This window comes from Oncorhynchus keta, chromosome 2, assembly GCF_023373465.1.
Source record: "Oncorhynchus keta strain PuntledgeMale-10-30-2019 chromosome 2, Oket_V2, whole genome shotgun sequence".
Taxonomy (NCBI): Eukaryota; Metazoa; Chordata; class Actinopteri; order Salmoniformes; family Salmonidae; genus Oncorhynchus; species Oncorhynchus keta.
The window spans coordinates 32,544,740-32,557,559 of NC_068422.1; the positions used below are offsets into that span (position 1 = coordinate 32,544,740).

Sequence of the window (12,820 nt, forward strand, 5' to 3'; positions counted from 1 at the left end):
TGTTTTGGGTATCCGGGAAAAAAGCTTCTCCGGAGAAAACAAGGTGAGCGCTACCAGCATTCCTGTGTCATGCCAACAGTAAAGCATCCTGAGACCAATCCTGTGTGGGGTTGCATCTCAGCCAAAGGATTGGGCTCACTCACAATTTTGCTGAAGAACACAGCCATGAATAAAGAATGGTACCAACACATCCTCCAAGAGCAACTTCTCCCAACCATCCAGGAACATTTTGGTGACGAACAATGCCTTTTCCAGCATGATGGAGCACCTTGCCATAAGGGAAAAGTGATAACTAAGTGGCTCGGGGAACAAAACATCCATATTTTGGGTCCATGGTCAGGAAACTCCCCAGGCCTTAATCCCATTGAGAATTTGTGGTCAATCCTCAAGAGGCAGATGGACAAACAAAAACCCACAAATTCTGACAAACTCCAAGCACTGATTTTTCAAGAATAGGCTGCCATCAGTCAGGATGTAGCCCAGAAGTTAATTGACAGCATGCCAGGGCGGATTGCAGAGGTCTTGAAAAATATTGACTCTTTGCATCAACTTCATGTAATTGTCAATAAAAGCCTTTGACACTTATGAAATGCTTGTAATTATACTTCAGTATTCCATTGTAACATCTGACAAAAATATCTAGGCACTGAAGCAGCAAACCTTGTGAAAATGTATGTTTGTGTCATTCTCAAAACTTTTGGCCACAACTGTACATTGACAAACCTTTGGAGGAGATGATTACGATGGCCATTCAAAACATTGCTAAAGTATTTCTAAACTATTAGTAGTGCTCACTTTAGATCAGGTACTGCAAAATGTCATTTGTAAAATGATTTAAAAGAACACCTAATCGTATGAATAATTCATAAATGATAAAAAAGTTGTGTGAATAACTATCTATATAGCATTTACAAATTTACAAAACGTAAGTATACTAATAAATAAATGGCGAGCAAACTATTTATGAATGCCTTATAAATGGTTATTACTGGACGTTATAATAAAGCGTTAACAGATTGATCATGTGACTGCCAGACCATTAAAATAGTCACTACCCCCTTGTGACGTCATGCCAGTTCTATGCATTAATATATATTTAAAGAATAGTTTTGATTGTACAGCTATATTTGTCCTTACCTCCTCGTGGTACTGTTGTGAAATGATATTATATTTCATGTAAATACTAGAATGAATAGATAATGGGTGATGATCTAATTAAAATCACATTTACATTTTAGTCATTTAGCGGACACTCTTATCCAATGCGACATACATGACCAATTAGGGTTAAGTGCTAAAGAGCACATCGACAGATTTTTTTACCTAGTCTGCTTGGGGATTCAAACCAGCGACCTTTCGGTTACTGGCCCAACGTTCTTAACAGCTAGGCTACCTGCCGACAATTTATTAATTGATTGGGTGATTGATTGTGCTGTTTTCTCCTGTAGCTGTTTCCTGTCCCTGTTGCTGGTGGCAGCGGTGGTGTGGAAGGTCAAACAGACGTGCTGGGCATCCAGGAGGAGAGAGGTAGGTCATAGGTCAATCTCCTCAGCTGTCCTAATTTCTGGTAACCTTGGTGGCGTTCCAGGTAAATTACATTGCAGTTGCCCTGCTCACCAATGGTCACATGCCACATAATTTACTGCGCAGACGGGTATCAGATTACTATATCTTAGGATGTAGATGGATCTGGCGGGCGACTGGAATGTAGTCTGCCTGGAAATTGACCCATGAGCGGATCACACAGTACAACACAAGATTCAAACCCACTTACTGGCACAAATGAGAGGGTGCTCTATTCTCACTAACTCAGACTCTGGGTTTGTGTGTGTGTCTACAAATATGTGTATGTTGTTGTGTTTGTCCCTGTCTCTGTGGGTTTAAACATAAATACATGATTTCCTACTCCTACAATGAGTATACAAAACCTGCTCTTTCCATGACAGCTAAATCCAGGTGAAAGCTATGATCCCTTATTGATGTCACCTGTTAAATCCACAGATTAAAGAAGGATTTTTAAGCCTTGAGACAATTAAGAAATGGATTTTGTGTGTGTGTGTGTGTGTGTGTGTGTGTGTGTGTGTGTGTGTGTGTGTGTGTGTGTGTGTGTGTGTGTGTGTGTGTGTGTGTCATTCAGAAGGTGAACACAAGATTGAAGTGGCTAGTGGCTTTGAAGAGGGTATGGCAGTAGGTGCCAGGCACACCGGTTTAAGGTTGCCAAGAACTGCAACGCTGCTGGGTGTTTCACGCTCAACAGTTTCCCGTGTGTATCAAGAATGGTCCACCACCAAAAGGACATCCAGCCAACTTGACACAACTGTGGGAAGTGTTGGATTCAACATGGGCCAGCATCTCTGTGGGAATGCTTTCGACACCTTGTAGAGTCTATGCCCCAACACATTTTCTTTGTTCTGAGAGCAAAAGGGGGTGCAACTCAATATTATGAAGGTGTTCCAAAATGATTTCTTCACCTTTTCATTAACAATTGAACAGACCAGATCCTCAAAGACATTGACTGACCTTGTCTGTGACTCTACATGTCAACAAAGGTTGACGTTAAAAGGTTAATGTTTTCATAATGGTAGTTGTCCCCCCATCACATTCTGTACCACACCCACTGTGTGCTGTTCACTAGTAGCTTCCCCTGCAGGCAAGGCTTCATCCCCCCCCCTCCCTCCCTCCAGTGCAAAGGCAACTCCCAACCCCCTGGCTGTTCTGAAGGTTGTGTTAATGTCGCCCGCTCTGCAAACACGACTCACTCCTTAACGAGCGGAGCGCAGCGATAAACAAGGCCATTCCCCTTAATTACTGCTCCTCATGATCCAATTAACTCTGACGGAGTGACGCTTAACGAAGTGGAATGGAGTGATATATCACTTAAAGCTGCAACAGATGCCACATCGGTTTCATTTGTCTCTTTTTCTACTCTTCTGTTTTCTTTACAGGCCGCAAAATGGTGACATAAATACACGCATACCAATGTGCAACTTAAATAAGTCATGATTGGGCTTTTAAAATCAATAAAAACATCAGTGTGGATTTAATTGAGATGTAACATGCTCGGTTTCTGTGAAATCCATTGAGATTTGAGAAGAGGACTCCTATAGTTAAAACACTAGTGGTTTTGTCCCTCTGCCAAGGCTGCCACAGTTGGTGGTTTTCTCTTCATCAAATGCTGTGCTTTCAGATGGGTCATGGTTTTAATATCACTGTCCTTTTATCAAAATGTGCATATCTTATTCGTCCATTTTGCTTTCATATCTTGAGTTTCAGATGATTAAGTGATTTTTCTGTAAGTGGGAAAGTCTTTTTTATTTAGCCAAGTCTTTTTTTATTTATTTAGCCAAGTATTTATTTTTATTTTTATTTAGCCAAGTCTTTTTTATTTATTTAGCCAAGTATTTTTTTTTTTTTTAGCCAAGTCTTTTTTTTTTTTTGCCAAGTCTTTTTAAAGTTCTCTGCAACATTTAAATTATATCAAATATAGCTACTGTACCTGTACTACACACCTGTTTGTGCTTATGCGGCAGACTTAAACCCAAAACGCAACGTTTTATTCCATTATGAATGAAGTGGTGGTGACATCTGCAGTGTAGTGTAAAGTCTCCTCTTACCTGGCAACCCTGTATTTGTTTAGCCTTGTTTCCCAGTGAGAGCACACTTGCTTGTGGACACGTCTACATTATTAATGAGGAAGGGTCCCATGTCACAGAAGAGCTGCAATGCTGCATTCACTGTGCCTCACTCTCTTTGTGGACACTAACACTCAGCTTGAATGCAGGATGTCACCCATGGGGTAAAGACCAGGGGCACTGATATCACACATATCCAGCTGCATTAGTTATTTTACTACATCCCATATATTACAGGGGGCTGTAGCCCTATTTTATGACCACGGTTAGAACAGAGAGGTGCAGTTGAAGTCGTAGGTTTACATACACCTTAGCCAAATACATTTAAACTCAGCTTTTCACAATTCCGGACATTTAATCCGAGTAAAAATTCCCTGTCTTAGGTCAGTTAGGATGACCACTTTATTTTAAGAATGTGAAATGTCAGAATAATTGTAGAGATAAATATTTATTTCAGCTTTTATTTATTTATTCACATTCCCAGTGGGTCAGAAGTTAACATACACTCAATCAGAATTTGGTAGCATTGCCTTTAAATTGCTTAACTTGGGTAAAACGTTTCGGGTAGCCTTCCACAAGCTTCCCACAATAGGCCCATTCCTCCTGACAGAGCTGGTGTAACTGAGTCAGGTTTGTAGGCCTCCTTGCTGGCACATGTTTTTTCAGTTTAGCCCACAAATGTTCTATGGGATTGAGGTCAGGACTTTATGATGGCCACTCCAATAGCTTGACTTTGTTGTCCTTAAGCCATTTTGCCACAACTTTGGAAGTATGCTTGGGGTCATTGTCCATTTTGGAAGACCCATTTGCGACCAAGCTTTAACTTCGACTGATGTCTTGAGATGTTGCTTCAATATATCCACGTAATTTTTCTCCCGCATGATGCCATCTATTTTTGTGAAGTGCACCAGTCCCTCCTGCAGCAAAGCACCCCCACAACATGATGCTTCCACCCCCGTGCTTCACGGTTTGGATGGTGTTCTTCGGCTTGCAAGCCTCTCCTTTTTTCCTCCAAACATAGCGATGGTCATTATGGCTAAACAGTTCTATATTTGTTTCATCAGACCAGTGGACATTTCTCCAAAAAGTACGATCTTTGTCCCCATTTGCAGTTGCAAACCGTAGTCTGGCTTTTTTATGGCGGTTTTGGAGCAGTGGCTTCTTCTTTGCTGAGCGGCCTTTCAGATTATGTCGATATAGGACTCGTTTTACTGTAGATATAGATACTTTTGTACCTGTTTCCTCCAGTATCTTCACAAGGTCCTTTGCTGTTGTTCTGGGATTGATTTGTACGTTTCGCACCAAAGTACGTTCCATTCTAGGAGACAGAACTCGTCTCCTTCCTGAGCGGTATGACGACTGCGTGGTCCCATGGTGTTTATACTTGCGTATTAATGTTTGTACAGATGAACGTGGTATGCTCAGGCGTTTGGAATTGCTCCCAAGGATGAACCAGACTTGTGGAGGTCTACAATCTTTTTCTGAGGTATTTCACGGATTTCTTTTGATTTCCCATGATGTCAAGCAAAGAGGCACTGAGTTTAAAGGTAGGCCTTGAAATACATCCACAGGTACACCTCCAATTAGCCTCTATGTCAATCAGAAGCTTCTAAAGCCATGACATCATTTTCTGGAATTTTCGAAGCTGTTTAAATGTACAGTCAACTTAGTGTATGTAAACTTCTGACCCACTGGAATTGTGATACAGTGAATTATAAGTGAAATTATCTGTCTGTAAACAATTGTTGGAAAAATGTATTGTATCATGCACAAAGTAGATGTCCTAACCGACATGCCAAAGCTATAGTTTGTTAACAAGACATTTGTGGAGTGGTTGAAAAACAAGTTTTCATGACTCCAACCTAAGTGTATGTTAACTTCCGACTTCAACTCTATGTAGTTAAATACAAATAAATGAATAAGATGGATGTCAAAAAGCTAGTGTCAGAATTGTTCTAGCAACTGCATGCCTGTTGTCAGTTGAGGAATGGAGTGTTAGCATGTTTGTGTGTATATGTCACTCACTCACTCACTCACTCACTCACTCACTCACTCACTCACTCACTCACTCACATTTTTGGAAGGGTTTTAGCTGTGTGCGAGGGTAGATGTTGGAGAGAAGTGAGGGAAAGGACAGAGGATCCATTACTAGACTGAGGTAAACACACACGTGCGTGCACATTGTCAGAAACAGTGGAAAGCAATTGTCTGACTTCAGTGCTGGCAGCTCATAACTTTGTGATTAACTACACAGGAGTCTTCCTACCTACTTCCTTCATTACTCACCCTGCACCATCAAGCGGGAAATTAACAATGCAAATCAATGGAGCTGTATGCTGTCTTTTTATGATCTTCCTGTTTTGATGTTATTAATGCAGGAGTGATGAGATAAATTGTTGATGTTCCAGTAGGTGCTCGGGGACTTGGTCAATTGGACCAAATGGGGCTAATATATAATAGCCATTATTATTTTTCGGGCTCCAACGGTCGTTTCTGAGCAAGTTCTCATTTCTCTTTAAGATTGCCTTGTTAATATAATTTATAATGTGTTGTAAACAAGAAGTCTAGGGGTTGTTGTTGTTTTAAGCAGTTATATAAGTGACACAAAAAAAAGGAATATTATAAATTATACTCAGGCCCCTGGGGGAATCGATGCTGCATCACGGTCCTCTGACGTGATTAGAAGACTCCTTTGCTCCATGTAAACCGCATGTGCTTTGGGCTTCAGTAAATCATTAGTGTGAATAAAGCTTGTATGCAGTTTTATCTATATCAGTGTATGAATGTTGCATGGTATACAGGTTCCAAAGCAATATCACAGTACCAAAACGTCATGATACTTATGATACCAGCATTTTAGAATACCGTAGTACCATTTCATATGATACTACTACATTTTTCGGCCCTACCAATCTAAAGAACCCGCTGGCGCCTGTTATAAACTGTTAATGAATTCTGTTTTGTTTATAAATACAGTTGCATTTTATTTAAGCAACAGTCACTTTTGTATGTGCCGGTTCAAAAATGTCCACTTCACTTTCAGGCTCATATCGTACCACGTGTGGTAACTGTAATCAGCCAGCCAGCAGTCGCATCCCATTCCAGCCATCACTCACCTGCTTCTCTCCGTCCGCTCTCCCAAATCAAATCAAATGTTATTTGTCACATACACATGGTTAGCAGATGTTAATGCGAGTGTAGCGAAATGCTTGTGCTTCTAGTTCCGACAATGCAGTGATAACCAACAAGTAATCTAACTAACAATTCCAAAACTACTGTCTTATACACAGTGTAAGGGGATAAAGAATATGTACATAAGGATATATGAATGAGTGATGGTACAGGGCAGCATACAGTAGATGGTATCGAGTACAGTATATACATATGAGATGAGTATGTAGACAAAGTAAACAAAGTGGCATAGTTAAAGTGGCTAGTGATACATGTATTACATAAGGATGCAGTCGATGATATAGAGTACAGTATATGCATATGAGATGAATAATGTAGGGTAAGTAACATTATATAAGGTAGCATTGTTTAAAGTGGCTAGTGATATATTTACATCATTTCCCATCAATTCCCATTATTAAAGTGGCTGGAGTTGGGTCAGTGTCAATGACAGTGTGTTGGCAGCAGCCACTCAATGTTAGTGGTGGCTGTTTAACAGTCTGATGGCCTTGAGATAGAAGCTGTTTTTCAGTCTCTCGGTCCCAGCTTTGATGCACCTGTACTGACCTCGCCTTCTGGATGATAGCGGGGTGAACAGGCAGTGGCTCGGGTGGTTGATGTCCTTGATGATCTTTATGGCCTTCCTGTAACATCGGGTGGTGTAGGTGTCCTGGAGGGCAGGTAGTTTGCCCCGGTGATGCGTTGTGCAGACCTCACTACCCTCTGGAGAGCCTTACGGTTGAGGGCGGAGCAGTTGCCGTACCAGGCGGTGATACAGCCCGCCAGGATGCTCTCGATTGTGCATCTGTAGAAGTTTGTGAGTGCTTTTGGTGACAAGCCGAATTTCCTCAGCCTCCTGAGGTTGAAGAGGCGCTGCTGCGCCTTCTTCACGACGCTGTCAGTGTGAGTGGACCAATTCAGTTTGTCTGTGATGTGTATGCCGAGGAACTTAAAACTTGCTACCCTCTCCACTACTGTTCCATCGATGTGGATAGGGGGGTGTTCCCTCTGCTGTTTTCTGAAGTCCACAATCATCTCCTTAGTTGTGTTGACGTTGAGTGTGAGGTTATTTTCCTGACACCACACTCCGAGGGCCCTCACCTCCTCCCTGTAGGCCGTCTCGTCGTTGTTGGTAATCAAGCCTACCACTGTTGTGTCGTCCGCAAACTTGATGATTGAGTTGGAGGCGTGCGTGGCCACGCAGTCGTGGGTGAACAGGGAGTACAGGAGAGGGCTCAGAACGCACCCTTGTGGGGCCCCCGTGTTGAGGATCAGCGGGGAGGAGATGTTGTTGCCTACCCTCACCACCTGGGGCGGCCCGTCAGGAAGTCCAGTACCCAGTTGCACAGGGCGGGGTCGAGACCCAGGGTCTCGAGCTTGATGACGAGCTTGGAGGGTACTATGGTGTTGAATGCCGAGCTGTAGTCGATGAACAGCATTCTCACATAGGTATTCCTCTTGTCCAGGTGGGTTAGGGCAGTGTGCAGTGTGGTTGAGATTGCGTCGCCTGTGGACCTATTTGGGCGGTAAGCAAATTGGAGTGGGTCTAGGGTGTCAGGTAGGGTGGAGGTGATATGGTCCTTGACTAGTCTCTCAAAGCACTTCATGATGACGGAAGTGAGTGCTACGGGCGGTAGTCGTTTAGCTCAGTTACCTTAGCTTTCTTGGGAACAGGAACAATGGTGGCCCTCTTGAAGCATGTGGGAACAGCAGACTGGTATAGGAATTGATTGAATATGTCCGTAAACACACCGGCCAGCTGGTCTGCGCATGCTCTGAGGGCGCGGCTGGGGATGCCGTCTGGGCCTGCAGCCTTGCGAGGGTTAACACGTTTAAATGTCTTACTCACCTCGGCTGCAGTGAAGGAGAGACCGCATGTTTTCGTTGCAGGCCGTGTGAGTGGCACTGTATTGTCATCAAAGCGTGCAAAAAAGTTATTTAGTCTGCCTGGGAGCAAGACATCCTGGTCCGTGACTGGGCTGGGTTTCTTCTTGTAGTCCGTGATTGACTGTAGACCCTGCCACATGCCTCTTGTGTCTGAGCCGTTGAATTTAGATTGTACTTTGTCTCTGTACTGACGCTTAGCTTGTTTAATAGCCTTGCGGAGGGAATAGCTGCATTGTTTATATTCGGTCATGTTACCAGACACCTTGCCCTGATTAAAAGCAGTGGTTCGCGCTTTCAGTTTCACGCGAATGCTGCCATCAATCCACGGTTTCTGGTTAGGGAATGTTTTTATCGTTGCTATGGGAACGACATCTTCAACGCACGTTCTAATGAACTCGCACACCGAATCAGCATATTTGTCAATATTTTTATCTGACGCAATACGAAACATGTCCCAGTCCACGTGATGGAAGCAGTCTTGGAGTGTGGAGTCAGCTTGGTCGGACCAGCGTTGGACAGACCTCAGCGTGGGAGCCTCTTTTTTAAGTTTCTGTCTGTAGGCAGGGATCAACAAAATGGAGTCGTGGTCAGCTTTTCCGAAAGGGGGGCGGGGCAGGGCCTTATATGCGTCGCGGAAGTTAGAGTAACAATGATCCAAGGTTTTACCACCCCTGGTTGCGCAATCGATATGCTGATAAAATTTAGGGAGTCTTGTTTTCAGATTAGCTTTGTTACAATCCCCAGCTACAATGAATGCAGCCTCCGGATAAATGGTTTCCAGTTTGCAAAGAGTTAAATAAAGTTTGTTCAGAGCCATCGATGTGTCTGCTTGGGGGGGGGATATATACGGCTGTAATTATGATCGAAGAGAATTCTCTTGGTAGATAATGCGGTCTACATTTGATTGTGAGGAATTCTAAATCAGGTGAACAGAAGGATTTGAGATCCTGTATGTTTCTTTCATCACACCATGTCTCGTTAGTCTGCACATCTATTCCTCAAAGTTTTTTTTACGTGTAATTTAGCTGTGACTATGACTGGGGATGCAGTCCCTGATGAGTTTTCTTTCTTACATTTGTGCATTTGATACGTTGGAGCAAACCATGTCGTGGGCCGTTTTAAACTAATTCCAGGTTGCTAATTATTGGTTAGATAACAACAACAACAATCTGTCCCATTACCGAGCTAACAACTTTCTAACTTGGACAGTAGGTCCAGTCAAATCTGATTGGAACAGGAAGAAAGGAAAAAGGTCTGCTACTCATGAGATGTGCTTCAAAGGTAGGATTCATATAGGCCTAATGGAAGCCTAAAATATATAAACAATCTATTTCTCGGTGCCTTTCTAAAGTTGGTATCAGTATGTTTGTGGGAGAGAGAGTGGTGTGTTTATGAGTGAGAGGGTGACAGAGAGAGAGAAAGTGTGTGTGAGTGGGTGGGACAGTCTAGGTGGGTCTGTTTACTGAAGAGTGAGGAAGGTTTCATGCAGTGTTTTCCGCTTACTAACACAATGACATGCAGATCATTATGCATGTATATCACTTCCTCCCATTTCTCCAACCAAATCAAAGGTAGGCCTTTGCAAATATGAGCAATTCGCCATTATATGCAGTATTCTATTATATAGTGTGAAGTTAAATTCTATATGTGTTGTATTGAGTAGAAGTGTGAATATCAGTGACAGGTTTTTTGTGTAGCGCATGCGTTTAGAAAACGGGAACAAGCGTCAGGGGGACAGGGCAAACAGGACGCTAGGCCACTCTGAATTTTGTCCCCGTGTAATTGCGATACTTCTTAGTATTGTGATACTTGGCCTGGTATTGTATCGTTAGTAAAATGTTGGTATCGTGACAACCCCACAATGTATCCAGATCTTATAATGGATTCTTCCTTAGCTGTTAATTTTCTCTAAATCTAAAGGTACAACCTAAATTCGAGACAACGTTTTATGTAGTTGAACATGTTATTAATCCAACCTCGTGAAAGTGACAACCTGACACATACGCATTTTTGTCCCAAACAACTTTATATCGTTTGGGGCGAGACTACCGTTAGACCCAGTGATGTGTTTCTGTGTATGAGCTTAGATACCCAACGTCGCCATGACATCGCCTACAAGCGTGATCAGGGATTTCCATTGGAGAAGCAGTTTTTGCCTATCTTGTCTTTGGTAATACGGTAATGGCAAATGTCTCATTATTTGACTTAATTGCAATGTACTGACAGTTATATTGTAGCACTTTTCACAGTAGTGCTTATCATCTGTTGGAACATATCCTCTGGGTGAAACTCTGGAGGAATTGTTCTAGCGAAGGTGAAAATGGGATCTCTTCAGAGTTAATTATGGATCACAACCAGCAGAGAGGAAAATACAACTGGGCTCATGCTAATTACATTTCCAACAATAATTTTGGGATATGAGATCAAACAATCAAAACTACTTTGAAATTGTAATGATGATGCACAAGACAGCTTGTACAGACCTCTTTGATTCCCCTAATAGGGCTGCCCCTCTGTAGACTGGGGAAAAGCCCTATTTTGACAACTAACCTCATTAAGCTTGCTCTTCATCTCGCAATCAATAAATAAACAAATAAATAAACAAACAAATTAATAGATAATGGCTTTCTTATTTAATTGTCAATTTTTATGCGTTACTGTGGTAATAATTTGGTTGTCTGATGGCCATGTTAAGCAGCTTACTGCCGTAAATTAGCTTTTTACATTAGCGTTGACTCATATTTACCCGAAAATATTCACACAGCTAAAATATGTATTGGGTTTAGTCAGATTGTAGAGTATGGAAGTGGCGCATATGTCTCTCACCAGCTCCCCTCTGAAATTACCATCTATCCCCCCTCGCCCCAGTCCAATGTAACTGCTATTCCAAACCACAGACAGATGTTGCCCAATTCTCTGATTAAATGCTGATTTATTCCTGTAATTTAGTTTAGCCGCTGTCGTCCTCAAAAGAGCAACATTAATTTTGTGGGCATAAATTAAACCATCATTTGTATGTGTGTGTGTTTGTGTGCGTTATCATATTAGGTGAGACTTGTTAAGGCTGGGCACTTCTGACCTTTTGGTGTCGGTATGATAATTACCACAATTCCCCATTATATTTATTATTTTAAATTAGACTTTGCATAACGTAATTAACATATCGTGTCATTTCTTTGCTGTCATTATTGCATTCAAGTTTAGAGATATTCAGCTGTATGAGCTGCAAAAACATTCCATAATGAACAGAAATGTGATTAAATTTGAGGTTTTAAGGCTATTTTTTTCTTAACTTGTCCCTGCTATTCTCAAATGAGCCAAATTTGAAAGCAATTACAGCTTCCAGTAATCACATTTAATAATTTAGATGTTTGATAGTCTAGTTATTGAAGTTATTATCTTCTCCGGTAGTAGTGGAGCAGCCACCTATTGTGTTGAGAGAGAATTATTCTGATGAGAAAGTTATTCCCATAGCATATTCCCATAGGGCGGCGCACAATTGGCCCAGCGTCTTCCGGGTTTGGTCGGTGTAGACCGTCATTGCAAATAAGAATTTGTTCTTAACTGACATGCCTAGTTAAATAAAGTTTTTTTTTTTTTAAATGCTTTGAGTTGAGGTGACTCTGAAGGCCTACGGTACTTGGCACCCTCTATAGACCTATCACTCTATGCAACACAGACCACAATCTCCTGTTGGACAGATTATGTTGTCTGGGCCAGTTGGCACCAAATCACCCTTACCCCATATTTGGCAGCCATTAATAGAGGAGGTAGATTAGGAGGGTTTAATGTGGCCAAGCATTGGCTCCCCTGGACAGCCTCAGTGTAAACAAAGCAATGGGATGAGCCTCGGTGCTGTGCTGCTTAACCTAGCCGCTGAACATCAGCAACACTCAGTCAGATAGACTGCCAGCTATTCTGCGTGTCACCACAGCACTCGTACAGGCGGAGTCTAAGTCTAACCATCATTGTATTGAAGACAGAAAGATAATCCGTTTTCTTTCCATTTAGGGATAGATTCATCGGTCGATTTGGTTAAAACCACAGTTTGTCCTTTCATACAGTGAACTGTATTATACCACCACGTTAGCCAGTCTACCATATGTTCTCAGCCATAAATCACAATTTTT

The 12,820-nt window shown here is 42.1% G+C and overlaps 1 protein-coding gene across 3 annotated transcripts in view; it reads left to right on the plus strand.

The window, feature by feature from the left end:
• LOC118399482 (attractin-like protein 1) overlaps nt 1-12,820 on the plus strand; it is a 340,601-nt gene that overhangs the window by 201,630 nt on the left and 126,151 nt on the right. For 2 of the 3 annotated variants that reach the window (XM_035795604.2, XM_035795612.2), the window contains one exon: nt 1,449-1,527. In XM_035795604.2, coding sequence (XP_035651497.1) covers nt 1,449-1,527 — 79 coding nt within the window. Of the gene's footprint in view, nt 1-1,448; nt 1,528-2,137; nt 2,930-12,820 lie in introns of those variants that run through there. The other variant, XM_035795619.2, reaches the window with a different exon arrangement.